This window comes from Salmo salar, chromosome ssa01 (assembly GCF_905237065.1).
Source record: "Salmo salar chromosome ssa01, Ssal_v3.1, whole genome shotgun sequence".
In the NCBI taxonomy this organism is placed as follows: Eukaryota; Metazoa; Chordata; class Actinopteri; order Salmoniformes; family Salmonidae; genus Salmo; species Salmo salar.
In genome coordinates, this window is record NC_059442.1 from 155475899 (window position 1) to 155497956 (window position 22058).

General features: G+C 43.9%; 1 protein-coding gene across 5 annotated transcripts in view; it reads left to right on the forward strand.

The window, feature by feature from the left end:
• The window catches only part of LOC106569503 (electrogenic sodium bicarbonate cotransporter 1), a 109696-nt gene that overhangs the window by 61978 nt on the left and 25660 nt on the right, over window positions 1-22058 (forward strand). For all 5 annotated transcript variants that reach the window (XM_014140925.2, XM_014140935.2, XM_014140917.2 and 2 more), the window contains 6 exons: window positions 60-191; window positions 2965-3139; window positions 4629-4762; window positions 12516-12790; window positions 13466-13521; window positions 13890-14075. In XM_014140925.2, coding sequence (XP_013996400.1) covers window positions 60-191; window positions 2965-3139; window positions 4629-4762; window positions 12516-12790; window positions 13466-13521; window positions 13890-14075 — 958 coding nt within the window. The remainder of the gene's footprint in view (window positions 1-59; window positions 192-2964; window positions 3140-4628; window positions 4763-12515; window positions 12791-13465; window positions 13522-13889; window positions 14076-22058) is intronic.

Genomic DNA, 22058 nt, shown 5'->3' on the forward strand with positions numbered 1-22058 from the left:
TTCAACACTGTGTTGGAGAGCGATGTCAGTAGGCTAACCTGCTGTTTGTGACTGTATAGGAAGAACCAGTATAATGCTGGAGGCGGAGGGGATGGGCCCCAGATGAACGGGGACACGCCGGGACATGACGGGGGTCAAGGAGGAGGAGGGGGACATGGACATGTTGGAGAAGAGCTCATGAACACTGGAAAGTAAGAATGACACTGCTCATTACCACTAGCCTAGCCCATAGCGTATGGCATAGTATTGAATACCAGAGCAGTCTTCAACTGTTTCCAATACCAACCAGTGGAGGCTGCTGAGGGGAGGATGGCTCATAATAATGGAGTAAATGCAGTGGGGTTTTTAGCATGTAAATCTTGGTGGGGCAAACTCAAATAAAAATTGCCAGCAAAGTCACTACACAGCATTAAACCATACATTAATTGCACTATAACGGTGACAAATGGTGCCCACAAACTGTTAGGGCCTTCATAAATCTGTCCCAACAGCTGAGCTTTCTTTCAGCACCATGGAGTGGATCCTTACCACTGCTACACCTGGCTATCAGCAGAGCCTTGTCTGGCAGCGAAACAACTATTTCAGCCTCGTTTCCTGCCTTTTTAAAAAACATAGCTGATATGGCAGATTTGCTTAAACAAATGCGGTTTCTACTGACAATTGAGATGTACTAACTATGGCATAAGGGAACGATGAGCGGATAAGAGGCGTTCTGTAATTTTGATTAAGACATTAATGAGCAAGCGACGACGGATGTAGTCAATATAACTATGTGATCAGCATTTTTTAAATGTACAGCGACAGAATGCAGAACATGGGCTGCTCTTACAGTATTTTCCCTGTACACGAAGTCAGAACCATAGGATAAATAAAGGGGGAAAATAAGCAGACAATGAAACCTCTTAGAATATTAGATGATGATATTTCTGAAAAACAGGTTATATGTGCAGCACCACCTAGTCAGAACAGTAACGTTAGGCGAAATTAAGAGGAGAAAATAGATTATTAGTGTCACGTCCTGACCAGTAAAGGGGTCATTTGTGATTGTAGTATGGTCAGGGCGTGGCAGGGGAGGTTGTTTCTGTGTGTTTTGGGGTTTGTTTGTTTCCAGGGAATATGTTCTAGTTTTCTTTTTCTATGTTCATTTTCTATGTGTGGCCGAGTATGGTTTCCAATCAGAGGCAGGTGTCTTTCGTTGTCTCTGATTGGAAGCCATACTTAGGCAGCCTGTTTTTTCCTTTGGGTTTGTGGGTGGTTGCTTTCTGTATATTCTGTGTACCTTACAGAACTGTTGATTGTCGTTTGTTATTTTATTAAATAATAAAAGAAGATGAGCACTTTACCTGCTGCGCTTTGGTCCCCTTTCATCGACGCCTATGACAATTAGGGTGAGGCACATGGGTGACTAACAGCTTACTACACAACATACACTTAGTATTACTTTCTTAGCTACAGTATACATATCTCCCTGGCATATTACATCATTTATGCAGCGGCATATAAGCCATTTTTGGACTCCCCTTGTTGTGCGCGACGGTCCTTTGTTGGAAAATGATGTCATCAAAGAAAGAGAAAGGTTCCGAGTTGGATGACTGTTCAAAACGCATTTTCTCAGTCTGAGTGCTTTTATTCCCGACTTCCCAGGTTAGCCCCTGTCACCGATTCCTTCCAAACAACTCATTGTTGAATTTGCAATTTCCAACTTGTTGTGTGATGTTTATGGCCGATGAGCACCGATACGTTTTATCTATAATTTATTTTCATTATTTCTCTTCATATGACAAGGATTAAAAAGGATTTACCAGTAGATTGTTGACTTGATTTATGATGATGACTGCTAGCTAAGATTTTGAAAATAAGATGTTGACATGATCAGTCCAATCAAAGCTACTATAGATATGTGATTTCTCATCATTTTATCTGTGGCCAATGACCTTGAGCTTTCTTGGAAGGGCACTTCTAATCTAAGTCTATGGCAGGACCCAGAGGGCTCACATTCTTGATGTCTACCCTTACTAAAGGCGGGTGACGTAGTGTCCCCATGAGTGACAGAACACTGAGCCAATCACGGTGCAATGCTGAGCTAATCACGGTGCAATGCTCCTATTTTCTGCTGGCCTGCTCCACCACCACAGAAAGCAAACTGATATGTGACACGTATTAATGCCAAAATAACACGCAAAACAGGCAAGCCCCCCACCCCCCCAAAAAAAACTAATACATATCTATTTTTTATTTATTTATTGTCGCAAAAAATGTGGGGCTCAAAACATGACGGGTCGCCACTGAGTAAATGGAATGACATCTAACACATGGAAATCATGTATTTGATACCATTCCGCTTATTCCGCTCCAGCCATTACCACAAGCCCATCCTCCTCAATTAAGGTGCCACCAACCTCCTGTGATACCAACATGTTACTCAGCAGGGCCTCAACTCTCACAGATATTGGAATACAGTGTTAAAATGATTTACTATAACACTGTAACACTACGCATGTTACTAAAGAATTCCAGTGAAAAGCATGAGCTGGCTCACACCCAAAATAGTTATTAGAGGTGCTGACTAACAACGAGTAAACTGTAGGCTATGAAAATAAAGACATTCGCACGCTATATACAAATGCCCAGTAAGTTATTGGGTAAACCACCAACGGTTCGGCGTCACTGTGCGTCACTTTCACCCTTCTTTCAGGGTGAAAGAATTTCAGAAAATAACACCTCAGGTGTGTGGCCAAAGCAAGCCACTATTTACTGTTGCCTTTTAGTTATGCTATGTGCAGACACTGATTTGTGATGAAACAGCATCTTTAGTAGTCTCGTAAACCAGACAAATAGCTACGCTCACCAAAACAGCATGGGGATCGTAGAGATCCGTCTGTTTACAAGGCTACATCTTTAGATCATTTGCCAATAATAAAGACTTTGTGGCATAAATGTAACTGTCACATTTTCATTGTTAAGGTTTTGTGGTGGCCTCATCCTGGACATCAAGCGAAAGCTGCCGTTCTTCGCCAGTGATTTCTACGACGCCATTCACATCCAGTCGCTTTCCGCCATCTTGTTCATCTACCTGGGCACCGTGACCAATGCCATCACCTTCGGAGGGTTGCTAGGAGATGCTACAGAAAACATGCAGGTGAGTCTCTTTCTGTTTTCTCTTCTCAAAACAGAAGCATTTGAAAGAAGCAAAACAGCAGAAGTGAATGTAAGTAATGGCAAAGACCTGACTGTGTCCCGATTCTCCACCCTTATAACATAGTGTGCACTTTAATCCTTTCTGACATGGATTTAAAATTACATAACTCCCCTAAATGTACTCTGAACAGTTCAAGACTCTAGGACCAACAAAATGTATTCAAATTAGCTTCTGAAGTTTGGTTGGTTGTTAATTGTAAAATATGGCCATTTTTTAAATTTTCCTAAAAAGTTTGTTTGGGAGATAAGAGGTTTTTGTCAGACAGCGAAGATATCATTTTATCGCTATGTGATCTGACCAGGTGATGTGATTACGGAGAACTCCTGAAAGTAAAAACACGCACAGCCTCCCCCCGGATGTGTTGGTCAAGGAAGGCATGCGCAGGGAGGGCTGGCCAAGGAAGGCATGCGCAGGGAGGGCTGGCCAAGGAAGGCATGCGCAGGGAGGGCTGGCCAAGGAAGGCATGCGCAGGGAGGGCTGGTCAAGGAAGGCATGCGCAGGGAGGGCTGGCCAAGGAAGGCATGCGCAGGGAGGGCTGGCCAAGGAAGGCATGCGCAGGGAGGGCTGGCCAAGGAAGGCATGCACAGGGAGGGCTGGCCAAGGAAGGCATGCGCAGGGAGGGCTGGCCAAGGAAGGCATGCGCAGGGAGGGCTGGCCTCAGGGGATTTGGCTGCTCTGGAAATAACCACAGATCCAGATTACTCAGCTAGCCTTGTCACTGCCCCGTCTCCCCCTCCCCCGTCCTCCCGATTGCATGAGAGAAGGGGAAGGGAATCCCTCGACTGACCTCTGACCTTTCCCAGAAGCCTTAGCTGTCCAAGCCACAGGAGCACAGTGTTCCAGGTAGAGCAGCTCTGATCCTGCATCTCCCACCCAGGCCTGGATATGCTGTGTAAATGACACCTAGTAAAAACACATGATGTTACAATGTGAACTTGAACAGGGCTGTCTGTCCTGATGGGCCAGTATAACAGCTATCTGTGTGTCTGGAACTGTGTGATGGGGGAAATAGAGATCTCGCAGAATCAGCAGATTGATATCATGATGTAGTTAGCTTCAATTGCACACTTGACAATTCCCAGTTCCCATACATACACAGAAACTAAATGGATTTCTTTAGATGATAAAAATGTAACCATGTGCTTCGTTTTATTTGTGAGGGTAGGGTACCAGAACAGTAGTTTGGAACCAGACCTTGCCGCCAGTCCTCCACCAATCGCTCTCTGGTCCAGTCCCATTTGGTTTAAACATATACAACAGTGGGTTGGAATGTGACCATCACTGTTTACTGTGTCCTTGACCTTTAACCCCAGCAGGACACCCACTAACACCTTCAATAGATTTGGGACAAACATATCCATCTGCGTGTCTCTATCTGTATGCTGTTTCTTTGACTCACCAGCCTATCTGTGTCCCTCTCCCCTTTCAGGGTGTGTTGGAGAGTTTCCTGGGCACGGCACTGACGGGGGCCATATTCTGTCTGCTGGGTGGCCAGCCTCTCACCATTCTCAGCAGCACAGGTCCTGTACTGGTGTTTGAAAGGCTCCTCTTCAACTTCAGCAAGTGAGCTCTCTTACACCTGCATTTTGAGCACCACAGATATTGATAGTACATCTCTCTCTCTCTCCCTTTCTAGCTCACTCACTCACTCACTCAATTAAATTCAAAGGGCTTTATTGGCATGGGAAACACATGTTTAGATTTCCAAAGCAAGTGAAATGGATAATGAACAAAAGTGAAATAAACAATCAAAAATGAACAGTAAATATTTCACTCTCAAAAGTTTCAAAGGAGTAGAAACATTTCAAATGTCATATTATGGCTATGTACAGTGTTATAACGATGTGCAAATAGTTAAAGTACAAAAGGGAAAATAAATAAACATAAGTATGGGTTGTATCTCTCTCTCTCTCTCTTTCTGCCTCCGTCTTTCTGTCTCCGTCTGTCTCTCTCCATCTGTCTCCGTCTGTCTCTCTCCGTCTGTCTGTCTCTCTCCGTCTGTCTGTCTCTCTCCGTCTGTCCGTCTGTCTGTCTCTCTCTGTCTCTCCGTCTGTCTGTCTCTCTCCGTCTCTCCGTCTGTCTGTCTCTCTCCGTCTGTCTGTCTGTCTGTCTGTCTCTCTCCTTCTGTCTGTCTCTCTCTCCGTCTGTCTGTCTCTCTCCGTCTGTCCGTCTGTCTGTCTCTCTCTCCGTCTCTCCGTCTCTCTCTCCGTCTCTTTGTCTGTCTGTCTCTCTCCGTCTCGCCGTCTCTTTGTCTGTCTGTCTCTCTCCGTCTGTCCATCTGTCTGTCTGTCGCTCTCCGTCTGTCTGTCTCTCTCCGTCTCGCCGTCTGTCTGTCTGTCTCTCTCCGTCTGTTCGTCTGTCTCTCTCTCCGTCTGTCTGTCTCTCTCCTTCTGCCATCTGTCTCCTTCTGTCTGTCTGTCTGTCTGTCTGTCTGTCTGTCTGTCTGTCTGTCTGTCTGTCTGTCTGTCTGTCTGTCTGTCTGTCTGTCTGTCTGTCTCTCCTTCTTCTGTCTGTCTCTCTCCTTCTGTCTCTCTGTTTCTCTGTCTGTCTCTCCTTCTGTCCGTCTCTCCTGTCCGTCTCTCCTTCTGTCCATCTCTCCTTCTGTCCGTCTCTCCAACTGTCTGTCTCTCTGCCTCTCCATCTCTCCGTCTCTCTGCCTCTCCGTCTTTCTGCTTCTCCGTCTCGCCGCCTCTCCGTCTCGCCGGCTGTCCGCCTCTCCATCTCTGTCCGCCTCTCCGTCTGTCTGTCCGCCTCTCCGTCTGTCTGTCCGCCTCTCCGTCTCTCTCTCTCTCCGTCTCTCTCTCTCTCTGTCACTCCGCCTCTCCATCTCTGTCCGCCTCTCCGTCTCTCTCTCTCTCTCTGTCGCTCTCTGTCTCTCTGTCTCTCCGTCTCTCTGTCTCTCTCCCTCTGTCTGTCTCTCTGTCTGTCTGTTTCTCTGTCTGTCTGTTTCTCTGTCTGTCTGTCTCTCTGTCTCTCTGTCTCTCCGTCTCTCTGTCTCTCTCCCTCTGTCTGTCTCTCTGTCTGTCTGTTTCTCTGTCTGTCTCTGTCTGTCTGTCTGTCTCGTTCTCTCTGTCTGTCTTGCGCTCTCTGTCTGTCTTGCGCTCTCTCTCTGTTTTGCGCTCTCTCTCTGTCTTGCCCTCTCTCTCTGTCTTGCGCTCTCTCTCTGTCTTGCCCTCTCTCTCTGTCTTGCGCTCTCTCTCTGTCTTGCCCTCTCTCTCTGTCTTGCGCTCTCTCTGTCTTGCGCTCTCTCTGTCTTGCGCTCTCTCTCTGTCTTGCCCTCTCTCTCTGTCTTGCGCTCTCTCTGTCTTGCGCTCTCTCTCTGTCTTGCGCTCTCTCTCTGTCTTGCGCTCTCTCTGTCTGTCTCATATTGAAATATTGAAATTTGTATTTCTTTATTTTTATTTCACCTTTATTTAACCAGGTAGGCAAGTTGAGAACAAGTTCTCATTTACAATTGCACCTGGCCAAGATAAAGCAAAGCAGTTTGACACATACAACAACACAGAGTTACACATGGAGTAAAACAAACATACAGTCAATAATATAGTAGAAAAATAAGTCTATATACAATGTGAGCAAATGAGGTGAGATAAGGGAGGTAAAGGCAAAAAAAGGCCATGGTGGCGAAGAAACTCCAATATAGCAAGTAAAACACTGGAATAGTAGATTTTCAGTGGAAGAAAGTGCAAAGTAGAAATAGAAATAATGGGGTGCAAAGGAGCAAAATAAATAAATACAGTAGGGGAAGAGGTAGTTGTTTGGGCTAAATTATAGATGGGCTATGTATAGGTGCAGTAATCTGTGAGCTGCTCTGACAGTTGGTGCTTAAAGCTAGTGAGGGAGATAAGTGTTTCCAGTTTCAGAGATTTTTGTAGTTCGTTCCAGTCATTGGCAGCAGAGAACTGGAAGGAGAGGCGGCCGAAGGAGGAATTGGCTTTGGGGGTGACCAGAGAGATATACCTGCTGGAGCGCGTGCTACAGGTGGGTGCTGCTATGGTGACCAGCGAGCTGAGATAAGGGGGAACTTTACCTAGCAGGGTCTTGTTGATGACCTGGAGCCAGTGGGTTTGGCGACGAGTATGAAGCGAGGGCCAGCCAACGAGAGCGTACAGGTCTCAGTGGTGGGTAGTATATGGGGCTTTGGTGACAAAACGGATGGCACTGTCATAGACTGCATCCAATTTATTGAGTAGGGTATTGGAGGCTATTTTGTAAATGACATTTCCGAAGTCGAGGATCGGTAGGATGGTCAGTTTTACGAGGGTATGTTTGGGGGCATGAGTGAAAGATGCGTTGTTGCGAAATAGGAAGCCAATTCTAGATTTAATTTTGGATTGGAGATGCTTAATGTGAGTCTGGAAGAAGAGTTTACAGTCTAACCAGACACCTAGGTATTTGTAGTTGTCCACATATTCTAAGTCAGAACCGTCCAGAGTATTGATGCTGGATGGACAGGCAGGTGCAGGCAGTGATCGGTTGAAGAGCATGCATTTAGTTTTACTTGTATTTAAGAGCAGTTGGAGGCCACTGAAGGAGCGTTGTATGGCATTGAAGGTCGTCTGCAGGGTAGTTAACACAGTGTCCAAAGAAGGGCCAGAAGTATACAGAATGGTGTCGTCTCTGTAGAGGTGGATCAGAGACTCACCAGCAGCAAGAGCGACATCATTGATGTATACAAAGAAAAGATTCGGCCCAAGAATTGAACCCTGTGGCACCCCCATAGAGACTGCCAGAGGCCCGGACAACAGGCCCTCTGATTTGACATACTGAACTCTATCAGAGAAGTAGTTGGTGAACCCGGCGAGGCAATCATTTGAGAAACCAAGGCTATTGAGTCTGCCGATGAGGATGTGGTGATTGACAGAGTCGAAAGCCTTTGCCAGGTCAATGAATACGGCTGCACAGTATTGTTTCTTATCGATGGCGGTTAAGATATCGTTTAGGACCTTGAGCGGGGCTGAGGTGCACCCATGACCAGCTCTGAAACCAGATTGCATAGCGGAGAAGGTGCGGTGGGATTCGAAATGGTTGGTAATCTGTTTGTTGACTTGGCTTTCGAAGACTTTAGAAAGGCGGTGTAGGATAGATATAGGTCTGTAGCAGTTTGGGTCAAGAGTGTCCCCCCCTTTGAAGAGGGGGATGACCGCAGCTGCTTTCCAATCTTTGGGAATCTCAGACGATAGGGGTAGGGGTTGCAACAATTTCGGCAGATCATTTTAGAAAGAAAGGGTCCAGATTGTCTAGCCCAGCTGATTTGTAGGGGTTCATATTTTGCAGCTCTTTCAGAACATCAGCTGACTGGATTTGGGAGAACGAGAAATGGGGAAGGCTTGGGCGAGTTGCTGTGGGGAGTGCAGTGCTGTTGACCGGGGTAGGGGTAGCCAGGTGGAAAGCATGGCCAGCCGTAGAGAAATGCTTATTGAAATTCTCAATTATAGTGGATTTATTGGTGGTGACAGAGTTTCCTATCCTCAGTGCAGTGGGCAGCTGGGAGGAGGTGCTCTTATTCTCCAAGGACTTTACAGTGTCCCAGAACTTTTTTGAGTTTGTGTTGTAGGACGTCAATTTCTGCTTGAAAAAGCTAGCCTTGGCTTTTCTAACTGCCTGTGTGTATTGGTTTCTAACTTCCCTGAGAAGTTGCATATCACGGGGGCTGTTCGATGCTAATGCAGAACGCCACAGGATGTTTTTGTGTTGGTTAATGGAAGTCAGTTCTGGAGAGAACCAAGGGCTATATCTGTTCCTGGTTCTAAATTTCTTGAATGGGGCATGCTTATTTAAGATGGTGAGGAAGGCATTTAAAAAAAATAACCAGGCATCCTCTACTGAAGGGATGAGGTCAATATCCTTCCAGGATACCCGGGCCAGGTCGATTAGAAAGGCCTGCTCGCTGAAGTGTTTCAGGGAGCGTTTGATAGTGATGAGTGGAGGTTGTTTGACCGCTGACTCATTACGGATGCAGGCAATGAGGCAGTGATTGCTGAGCTCTTGGTTGAAAACAGCAGAGGTGTATTTAGAGGGCAAGTTGGTTAGGAGGATATCTACGAGGGTGCCCGTGTTTACGGCTTTGGGGTGGTACCTGGTAGGTTCATTGATAATTTGTGTGAGATTGAGGGCATCAAGCTTAGATTGTAGGATGGCTGGGGTGTTATGCATGTCCCAGTTTAGGTCACCTAGTAGCACAAGCTCTGAAGATAGATGGGGGGCAATCAGTTCACATATGATGTCCAGAGCACAGCTGGGGGCAGAGGGTGGTATATAGCAGGCGGCAACGGTGAGAGACTTGTTTTTAGAGAGGTGGATTTTTAAAAGTAGAAGTTCAAATTGTTTGGGTACAGACCTGGATAGTAGGACAGAACTCTGCAGGCTATCTCTGCAGTAGATTGCAACACCGCCCCCTTTGGCCGTTCTATCTTGTCTGAAAATGTTGTAGTTAGGGATGGAGATTTCAGAGTTTTTGGTGGTCTTCCTAAACCAGGATTCAGACATGGCTAGTACATCCGGGTTGGCAGAGTGTGCTAAAGCAGTGAATAAAACAAACTTAGGGAGGAGGCTTCTAATGTTAACATGCATGAAACCAAGGCTATTACGGTTACAGAAGTCATCAAAAGAGAGCGCCTGGGGAATAGGAGTGGAGCTAGGCACTGCAGGGCCTGGATTAACCTCTACATCGCCAGAGGAACAGAGGAGGAGTATGGTAAGGGTACGGCTAAAAGCTATGAGAATTGGTCATCTAGGACATCCGGAACAGAGAGTAAAAGGAGCAGGTTTCTGGGGGCGATAAAATAGCTTCAAGGTATAATGTACAGACAAAGGAATGGTAGGATGTGAATACAGTGGAGGTAAACCTAGGCATTGAGTGATAATGAGAGAGATATTGTCTCTAGAAACATCATTGACACCAGGTGATGTCATCGCATGTGTGGGTGGTGGAACTGAAGGGTTGGATAAGGTATAATGAGCAGGGCTAGAGGCTCTACAGTGAAATAAGCCAATAAACACTAACCAGAACAGCAATGGACAAGGCATATTGACATTAAGGAGAGGCATGCTTAGCCAAGTGATCAAAAGGGTCCAGTGAGTAGTGAGGTCAATGACCTCATATGACTGGTAAAACATTACGAACACCTTCCTGGATGTCCTTTGGGTGGTGGACCAATCTTGATACACACCGGAAACAGTTCAGTGTGAAAAACTCTGCTGAGTTGCAGTTCTTGACACAAACCGGTGCGCCAGGCACCTACCACTGTACTATACCCCGTTCAAAGGCATTTAAATGTTTTGTCTTGCCCATTTACCCTCTGAATAGCACACATGCACAATCCATGTCTCAATTGCCTCAAGGCTCCTCCCTTTCATCTACACTGATTGAAGTGGATTTAACAAGTGACATCAATAAGGGATCATTGCTTTCACCTGGATTCACCTGGTCAGTCTGCCATGGAAAGAGATGTCCTTAATGTTTTGTATACTCAGTGTATGTGTCTGTGAGATAATTCAATAGAAGTAAAACAAATTAGCAGCTATAATGGTCCTAGAGATGTTTTGTTTGCTTTCAGAGTTGGACTGTTGTTGTGAGGATTACCAGTGGTACAGTATGTGGAACTGGCTCAAGGGTACCATGGTGCCCACCAAATATCCTAACCCCAACCACATGTGTTTAGTGTTCCTTTTGGGCAGCATAGAATCTTGCTTTTCTATTGACAACCTCCGGCTTCCTGTTTCCTTTAATTAAAAAAATCTAGTTAAACAAAAATATAAAAGCAACATGCAACAATTTCAACGATTTTACTGAGATACAGTTCATATAAGGAAATCAATCAATTGAAATTAATTTATTAAGACCTAATTTATGGATTTCACATGACTGGGCAGGGGCGCAGTCACTTGGGAGCCAGGCCCACCCACTGGGAAGCCAGGCCCAGCCAATCAGAATTACTGTAGTTTTTCCCCCACAAAAGGGTTTACTACAGACAGAAATATTCCTCAGTTTCATCAGCTCTCCGGCTGGCTGGTCTTAGACGATCCCACACGGGAAGAAGCCGGATGAGGTCTCGGGCTGTCGTGGTTACACGTGGTCTGCGGTTGTGAGGCTGGTTGGACGTACTGCCACATTCTCTAAAACGATGTTGGAGGCGGCTTATGGTCGAGAAATTAACATTACATTCTTGGGCAACAGCTCTGGTGGAAGATCTTGCAGTCAGCATGCCAATTGCACGCTCCCTCAAAACTAGAGACATCTGTGGCATTGTGTTGTGTGACAAAACTGCACATTTAAGAGTGGCCTTTTATTGTCCCCAGCACAAGGTGTACCTGTGTAATGAACATATGATAATGCTGTTTAATCAGCTTCTTGATATGACACATGTCAGGTGGATGGATTATCTTGCCAAAGGATAAATGCTCCCTGACAGGGATGTATAAACTTATGCACAATTTGAGCGAAATAAACTTTTTGTGCATATGGACAATTTCTGGGGTCTTTTATTTCAGCTCATGAAACATGGGACCAACACTTTACATGTTGCGTTTATATTTTTGTTCAGTATAATAATACTCATGATAAACATAAACAATATGAATTTCTTCTGCAGTCAGATGTTAGCCACTGTCAAGTATTTGTATCTTGAACAAACAATTTTATTCACAGTAACAAACAAACTGCCCTCAGTTCCGTTGCCAGGCTGATTGTCCCTCAATTTCCCATGCGTCCTGCTTGCTACTTCCTACTTCCTCACCTGAATGGGGTCACCAGTCCAGACCTGCTCCCACACGGACCAGAACAGAATTCTCTTCTCCTCTTTCTTCTCTCTCTTCTTTCTCTTCCTCCTTACCTTCTCTTGCCATCCCAGAGAGTAGACCCTCTTCTAGCATTACATTACAGACAACACTGGCTTGGCTATGTTCCATTATCAATCATTTACATTCATTGAATGTCACACCGTGAATGGAAACTATCAACGCTGAGCCGACGGCGCCATGTTTCCTCGGGTCGGGTCTGAGCCTATGCCGCCATGCACTCTATTACTTTGTGAGCTGGATTTACAGCCTCCATCTGTCTTTCTGTTGGTACTCTGATACACGCATGCATGAAAACATCGATATTTGGATAGGAACATCCAAGTGCCTTAGAAGGGACTTCCGGTTTCAATAAACATTAATACATTAATATTAAACTATGGTTCTACCATCTCTCCGATCTCTCCCTCTACAGAGACCATGACTTTAACTACCTGGAGTTCAGGCTGTGGATCGGCCTGCTCTTAGACTAACTAAACATGGTCGTACCTTCACTCTCTCTCTCTTTCCCCTCCAGAGACCATGACTTTGACTACCTGGAGTTCAGGCTGTGGATCGGCCTTTGGTCAGCCTTCTTCTGCCTGGTGCTGGTTGCCACAGATGCCAGCTCCCTGGTCAAGTACTTCACACGCTTCACAGAGGAGGGCTTTTCTTCCCTCATCTCCTTCATCTTCATCTACGACGCCTTCAAGAAGATGCTGAAGCTGGCCCACTACAACCCCATCAATGCTGACTATGACCCCAACTACGTCACAATGTACGACTGCCGCTGCATGCCCCCACTGGACGACGGTATGCTTATCAGCACTGTGCTCACAGCTCATTGGCTGTTTTGTAGTTTAAACCAATCAGATCAGGAAGTGCTAATGATTAAGGTGGTCCTGTCCAGGTGACAACAGGGGTGTAGCTACCGCAGAGGGTTTAGCCAATATAAATGTAATCTCTTTCTGGTTCTGTGGTTTGGCCTGTGTTTCTTGGGCTCTCAAATTGCTCTAACTTTGAGTCGGTGAGCTCACGTCCTATTGCTGTCGGTATAGTCCAGAAAGCAAACATTACACCATTTTTCACAATATTTAAACTGGAGGTAATCACATGGTCCAAGTTTGTGTTCACTTAAGAGATATCATTAGTCCACTCTGTTCATAACAGATTATAGTTTTGGGAACAGAAAACTGTATTGAGATCAAATGTTTCATCGATGAGAAAATGTGCAGAATGTCGGCCAAAATCCATGTCGTTCCATCTTCTCCCACTGCCGGCCAGTGGGCTTCCTCTCACTACCATATTTGGTAGTGAGTGGAAACGCTAAGCGGATGCTTCACATTTATACGTCCGGTAAAATATCTGTCTCTTTGTTCTATCTGTGGTAACACTGCATATGCTTGAGGAAAATGCACATTATAGTTTTGACAAGTGCCCTGTAAAGTGGTTTTGTGGAGACCTTACTGTTTGTTTGTTTCCATCCAGGCAATATGACGGGTCTCTATAGTGATGCCTCTGCCTGGATAAACAATGCTGATCTGGTAAGCAGCAGTCACTGGAGTATTTCTTCTCTGACAGCCATATATTCTTCAGTCACAAGAAAGTCTGAAGGAAATCTACATTTCTGAGTGTGTCTCAGACAGGAATGTGTCTGAGCTGGTGTGGGTTAATTAGGTTATGACAGTGTTATCCATCAACCATACAGATGCATTGTTGATAGAGAACTCTATCATTACCTGATTGTAAATTAGATCAATATTTCAATTAATAGTAAAGGTGTTTCTTTCACTAATGTTGTGAAATGTTTTGTTTGCTGGTTTTAGCAGCTTCTTTATGTACTGATTCATTTGAACCCGTAGTCATGACGAATGAGGTAATGGTTTTGTCTGTGTGCCTGTCTCTCCCGTAGTCGGTAAACACCACATGGGCGTCTCTCGACAAGAAGCAGTGTGTGGTGTACGGCGGCGAGCTGATTGGTCCAGCCTGTGGCTTCGTCCCTGACGTCACTCTGATGTCATTCATCCTTTTCCTGGGGACCTACACCTGCTCCATGTCTCTCAAGAAGTTTAAGTTCAGCCGCTTCTTCCCCACCACCGTGAGTGACTGACAGCCCCGACCGCCAGTCACGTTTCAGGGTCAAAATTGTGACAGCCCCGTAGGCCAATCATGTTGCAGGTTCTTAGTTTTACTGCCCAGCTGGCCAATCATGTTTCAGGATCCAAGTTACGTTGATTTTTCAAAAGGGAAAAGGGCGAAAGAAATTGAAACGTCAACATTGTGTAGACAATAAAGTCAGGTTATTGTGCATACATTTACAGATGATGTTGATGTACAGAAGTCATATGCCTACTGCATGACGTTCCTACCATATCTTTACATGTTTTCTTGGCAAATTTCCATGAGCCATGTTCATGTTGGGGTTCAGTGGAGTGAAACCTGGTATTCCAGGTTTTATTACATTGCGATTTGTCATGATGTACAGCACATCGCTCTATACCCCCCTGCTCCCTCCTCCTTGCTGTGACATTCTCAGGTTATTCGATAGGCTCCGATGTCAATGAGAGTCTTAGCAGGAAAGTCAGATGTCACTCTCTGACACTGTTTAAGGTGCTATGTATCAACCAAACTCACACCTACACTTGCACTTCAGTGTCCTAAAACACACAAACCTAGTGGACGAACTGCTTAAGATGCTGTGTATTAACCCCACACTTCACACCAACACTAAACAACTACACTTCCACCTCATGAATCCTGAAATACATGAAGAGTCTGATACATGAGAAGGAGTACTCATCTCTGTCTTGCCTATTGAAGATCTACCCACCTCCTCTTGTTCTCATTCACGCAAAGACATTAGTTACCTTGCCTTTTAGATAATAACTTAAGATCCTATGGACACGTGGGACCTGATCCTAGATCAGCACTCTGACTGTGAGATGCTTTTTGAGTACAGGCCCAGAGCAAGGCTCACTTCACCCTACCCGTTGCTCCTCTCTCTGCCAACTGCCTTATCTGTTCTGCATCTCACGGCATGGCTGGCTGTTACCGTACAGCCCGGCAGGACCGTAGATGTTAAAATATCATTTATTCATTTCCCCATGGCAGGGACAGGGAGGGAGGGCTGAACTTTCCCAGGAGGCCATGCACTGTAGCTTTCCTCCATCACACAGGCCAGGCCAGGGAGGGCCCTGTTGAACATCGTAAAGGCTTTGAACTGTTGGTTATTGCACAACATGAGTCCAGTATCTGGTTTAGGGGGTTTCTGTGGGTTCAGTCAGTGTTTGAAGATGCCTGCTACTTCTTTACAATATGGCTATATTTATGGAGTTATGAGCTAAATGATACTGTATAGTGCAATAAGTTAACATAACACTTATTTACATATAGAACACACACATATACAGTCGTGGCCAAAGGTTTTGAGAATGACACAAATAATTTTCACAAAGTCTGCTGCCTCAGTTTGTATGATGGCAATTTGCATATACTCCAGAATGTTATGAAGAGTGATCAGATGAATTGCAATTAATTGCAAAGTCCCTCTTTGCCATGCAAATGAACTGAATCCCCCAAAAAACATTTCTACTACATTTCAGCCCTGCCACAAAAGGACCAGCTGACATCATGTCAGTGATTCTCTCATTAACACAGGTGTGAGTGTTGATGAGGACAAGGCTGGAGATCACTCTGTCATGCTGATTGAGTTCGAATAACAGACTGGAAGCTTCAAAAGGAGTGTGGTGCTTGGAATCATTGTTCTTAATCTGTCAACCATGGTTACCTGCAAGGAAACACGTGCCGTCATCAAGCTTTGCACAAAAAGGGCTTCACAGGCAAGGATATTTCTGCCAGTAAGATTGCACCTAAATCAACCATTTATCGGATCATCAAGAACTTCAAGAAGAGCGGTTCAATTGTTGTGAAGAAGGCTTCAGGGCGCCCAAGAAAGTCCAGCAAGCACCAGGACCGTCTCCTAAAGTTGATTCAGCTGCGGGATCGGGGCATCACCAGTACAGAGTTTGCTCAGGAATGGCAGCAGGCAGGTGTGAGTGCATCTGCACGCACAGTGAGGCGAAGACGTTTGGAGGATGGCCTGGAAGGGCAGCAAAGAAGCCACTTCTCTCCAGGAAAAACATCAGGGACAGACTGATATTCTGCAAAAGGTACAGGGATTGGACTGCTGAAGACTGGGGTAGTCATTTTCTCTGATGAATCCCCTTTCTGATTGTTTGGGGCATCCGGAAAAAGCTTGTCCGGAGAACACAAGGTGAGCGCTACCATCAGTCCTGTGTCATGCCAACAGTATAGCATCCTTAGACCATTCATGTGTGGGGTTGCTTCTCAGCCAAGGGAGTGGGCTCACTCACAATTTTGCCTAAGAACACAGCCATGAATAAAGAATGGTACCAACACATCCTCCGAGAGCAACTTCTCCCAACCATCTGGGAACAGTTTAGTGACAAACAATGCCTTTTCCAGCATGATGGAGCACCTTGCCATAAGGCAAAAGTGATAACTAAGTGGCTCGGGGAACAAAACATCGATATTTTGGGTCCATGGCCAGGAAACTCCCCAGACCTTAATCCCATTGGGAACTTGTGGTCAATCCTCAAGAGGCGGGTGGACACACAAAAACCCACAAATTCTGACAAACTCCAAGCATTGATTATGCAAGAATGGGCTGCCATCAGTCAGGATGTGGCCCAGAAGTTAATTGACAGCATGCCAGGGCATATTACAGAGGTCTTGAAAAAGAAGGGTCAACTCTGCAAATATTGACTCTTTGCATCAACTTCATGGAATCGTCAATAAAAGCCTTTGACACTTATGAAATGCTTGTAATTATACTTCAGTGTTCCATAGTAACATCTGACAAGAATATCTAAAGACACTGAAGCAGCAGACATTGTGAAAATTCATATTTGTGTCATTCTCAAAACCTTTGGTCACGACTGTATACAGTTGAAGTCGGAAGTTTACATACACCTAAGACAAATACATTTAAACTCAGTTTTTCACAATTCCTGTCATTTAATCCAAGTAAGAATTCCTTGTTTTAGGTCAGGTAGGATCACCACTTTATTTTAAGAATGTGAAATGTCAGAATAATAGTAGAGAGAATGATTTATTCCAGCTTTTATTTCTTTCATCACATTCCCAGTGGGTCAGAAGTTTACATACAATCAATTAGTATTTGGTATCATTGCCTTTAAATTGTTTAACTTGGGTCAAACATATCAGGTAGCCTTCCACAAGCATCCCACAATAAGTTGGGTGAATTTTGGCTCATTCCTCCTGACAGAGGTGGTGTAACTGAGTCAGGTTTGTAGGCCTCCTTGCTCGCACACACTTTTTCAGTTCTGCCCACAAAGTTTCTATAGGATTGAGGTCAGAGCTTCGTGATGGCCACTCCAATACCTTGACTATGTTGTCCTTAAGCCATTTTGCCACAACTTTGGAAGTATGCTTGGTGTCATTGTGCCAAGCTGTTTAAAGGCACAGTCAACTTAGTGTATGTTAACTTCTGACCCACTGGAATTGTGATACAGTGAAGTATAAGTTAAATAATCTGTCTGTAAACAATTGTTGGAAAAATTACTTGTCATGCACAAAGTAGATATGCCAAAACTATAGTTTGTTAATAAGAAATTTGTGGAGTGGTTGAAAAACAAGTTTTAATGACTCCAACCTAAGTGTATGTAAGCTGACGACTTCAACTGTGTGTGTGTGTGTTATATATATATATATATATATATATATATATATATATATATATATATATATATATATATATATATATATATATATATATATATATATATATACATACATACATACACAGTTGAAGTATATATATATACATACACACACACAGTGCCTTCAGAAAGTATTCACACCCCTTGACTTTCCCCACATTTTGTTTTGTTACAGCCTACATTTCAAATGGATTACATTTAGATTTTTTGTCACTGGCCTACACAATACCCCATAATTTCAAAGTGGAATTATGTTTTTATTTTTTTAACAAATTAATTACAAATGAAAAGCTGAAATGTCTTGAGTCAATAAGTATTCAACCCCTTTATTATGGCAAGCCTAAAAGTTCAGGAGTAAAAAATTGCTTAACAAGTCACATAATAAGTTGCATGGATAGTGTGCAATAATAGTATTTCACATGGTTCTGTAGCCCACACATACAATTTTCTGTCTGGTCACTCAGTCGAGCAGTGAATTTCAAACACAGATTCAACTGTAAAGACCAGGGAGGTTTTTAGAAGAAGATAAAACAGACAGAAAAAAAACAGACAGACATTGAATATCGCTTTGTGCATGGTGAAGTTATTAATTACAGTCACTACAAAGATATAGGCACCCTTCCTAACTCAGTTGCCGGAGAGGAAGGAAACCGCTCAGGGATTTCACCATGAGGCCAATGGTATCTTTAAAACTGTTACAGAGTTTAATGGCTGTGATAGGAGAAAACTGAGGATGGATCAACAACATTCTAATTGCTCCACAATACTAACCTAATATACAGAGTGAAAAAAGAAGCCTGTACAGAATAAAAATATTCCAAAAGATGCATCATGTTTGCAACAAGGCACTAAAGTAATACTGAAAAGAAAGTGGCAAAGTAATTCACTTTTTGTCCTGAATACAAAACGTTATGTTTGGGGCAAATCCAATACAACACATTACTGAGTACCACTCTCCATATTTTCAAGCATGGTGGTGGCTGCATCATGTTATGGGTATACTTGTAATTGTTAAGGATTGGGATAAAAAAATAAACGGAATGGAACTAAACAAAGGCAAAATCCTAGAGGACAACTTTGTTCTGTCTGCTTTCCACCAGACCCTGGCAGATTAATTCACCTTTCAGCAGGACAATAACCTAAAACACAAGGCCAAATCTGCACTGGAGTTGGTTACCAAGAAGACAGTGAATGTTCCTGAGTGGCCGAGTTACAGTTTTGACATAAATCTGCTTGAAATCTATGGCAAAACGTGCAAATATTGTACAATCCAGGTGTGCAAAGCTCTAGAGACTTAACCAGAAAGACTCACAGCTGTAATCGCTGCCAAAGGTGATTCTAACATGTATTGACTCAGGGGTGTGAATACTTATGTAAATGAGATATTTATGTATTTCGTTTTCAAGAAGTTTGCAAACATTTCTAATAACACAATACCCCATAATGACAAAGAGAAAACAGTTTTTTAGAAATTTTAGCAAATGTATAAAAATAAAAAAAACAGATACGTTATTTACATAAGTACTCAGACCCTTCGCTATGAGACTCGAAACTGAGCTCAGGTGCATCCTGTTTCCATTGATCATGCTTGAGATGTTTCTACAACTTGATTTGAGTCCACCTGTGGTAAATTCAGTTGATTGGACATGATTTGGAAAGGCACACATCTGTCTATATAAGGTCCCACAGTTGACAGTGCATGTCAAAGAAAAAAAACAAGCCATGAGGTCGAACCAATTGTCCGTAGAGCTCCGAGACAGGATTGTGTCAAGGCACAGATCTGGAGAAGGGTACCAAAAAATGTCTGCAGCATTGAAGGTCCCCAAGAACACAGTGGCCTCATCATACTTAAATGGAAGAAGTTTGGAACCACCAAGACTCTTCCTAGAGTTGGCCAAACTGAGCAATCGGGGGAGAAGGGCCTTTATTCAGGGAGGTGACCAAGAACCCGATTTTTCACTAAGACAGACCTCCAGAGTTCCTCTGTGGAGATGGGAGAACCTTCCAGAAGGACAACCATCTCTGCAGCACTCCACCAATCAGAGCTTTATGGTAGAGCGGCCAGATGGAAACCACTCCTCAGTGAAAGGCACATGACAGCCCACTCTGAGTTTGCCAAAAGGCACCTAAAGGACTCTCACACCATGAGAAATAAGATTATCTGGTCTGACAAAACCAATATTGAACTCTTTAGCCTGAATGCCAAGTGTTACGTCTGGAGGAAACCTGGCACCATCCCTACGGTGAAGCATTGTGGTGGCAGCATCATGCTGTGGGGTTGTTTTTCAGAGGCAGGGACTGGGAGACTAGTGAGGATCAAGAGAAAGATGAACAGAGCGAAGTACAGAGAGATCCTTCATGAAAATCTGCTCAGGACCTCTGACTGGGGCGAGGGTTCACCTTCCAACATGACAACAACCCTACGTACACAGCCAAGACGACCCAGGAGTGGCTTCGGGACAAGTCTCTGAATGACCTTGAGTTGCCCTGCCAGAGTCCGTACTTGAACCTGATCAAACATCTCTGGAGAGACCTGAGAATAGCTCCCCATCCAACCTGACAGCGCTTGAGATGATCTGCAGAGAAGAATGGGAGAAACTCCACAAATATAGGTGTGCCAATCTTGTAGCGTCATACCGAACAAGACTTGAGGCTGTAATCACTGACAAAGGTGCTTCAACAAAGTACTGAGTAAAGGGTCTGAATACTTATGTAAATGTAATATTTAAATAAAAAATTCTATAAACCTGTTTTTCCTTTGTCATTATGGGGTATTGTCTGTAGTTTGATGAGGGGGGGAAAAGCTGATTTAATCCATTTTAGAATAAGGCTGTAATGTCACAAAATGTGGAAAAAGTGAAGGGGTAGGAAAACTTTACGAATGCACTACCAGTCAAAAGTTTTAGAACACCTACTAATTCAAGGGTTTTTCTTTATTTTTACTATTTTCTACATTGTAGAATAATAATGAAGACATCAAAACTATGAAATAACACATATGGAATCATGTAGGAACCAAAAAACTGTTTAACAAATCAAAATATATTTTATATTTGAGATTCTTCAAATAACCACCATTTGCCTTTGACAGCTTTGCACACTCTTGGCATTCTCTCAACCAGCTTCACCTGGAATGCTTTTCCAACAGTCTTGAAGTAGTTCCCACATATGCTGAGCACTTGTTGGCTGCTTTTCCTTCACTCTGTGGTCCGACTCATCCCAAACCATCTCAATTTGGTTGAGTTCGGGTGATTGTGGAGGCCAGGTCATCTGATGCAGCACTCCATCACTCACTCTCCTTCTTGGTAAAATAGCCCTTACACAGCCTGGAGGTGTGTTGGGTCATTGTCCTGTTGAAAAACAAATGATAGTCCCTCTAAGCCAAAACCAGATGGGATGACATATCGCTGCAGAATGGAGCCATGCCTGTTAAGTGTGCCTTGAATTCTAAATTAATCACTGACAGTGTCACCAGCAAAGCACCCCCACACCATAACACCTCCTCCATGCTTTACTGTGGGAAATATACATGCAGAGATTATCCATTCACCCGCTCCGTGTCTCACAAAGACACACCGGTTGGAACCAAAAATCTCAAATTTGGACTCCAGACCAAAGGACAGATTTCCACCAGTCTAATGTCCATTGCTTGTGTTTCTTGGCCCAAGCAAGTCTCTTCCTATTATTGTTGTCCTTTAGTAGTGGTTTTTGCAGCATTTCGACCATGAAGGCCTGATTCACACCGTCTCCTCTGAACAGTTGATGTTGAGATGTGTCTGTTACTTGAACTCAGTGTAGTATTTATTTGGGCTTCAATATCTGAGGCTGGTAACTCTAATGAACATCCTCTGCAGCAGAGGTAACTCTTGAGTCTTCCTTTCCTGTGGTGGTCCTCATGAGAGCCGGGTTCATCATAGCGCTTGATGGTTTTTGCGACTGCACTTGAAGAAACTTTCAAAGTTCTTGAAATTTTCCATATTGACTGACCTTCATGTCTTAAAATAATGATGGACTGTCGTTTCTCTGCTTAATTGAGCTGTTCTTGCCATAATATGGACTTAGCCCTATTTGGTAAAAGACTATCTTCTGTATACCACCCCTACCTTGTCAAAACAAAACTGATTGCTCAAATGCATTAAGAAGGAAAGAAATTCCACAAATTAACTTTTAAGAAGTCACACCTGTTAATTGAAATGCATTCCAGGTGACTACCTCATGAAGCTGGTTGAGAGAATGCCAAGAGTGTGCAAAGTTGTCATCAAGGCAATGGGTGGCTATTTGAAGAATCTCAAATATAAAATATGTTTTGATTTGTGTAA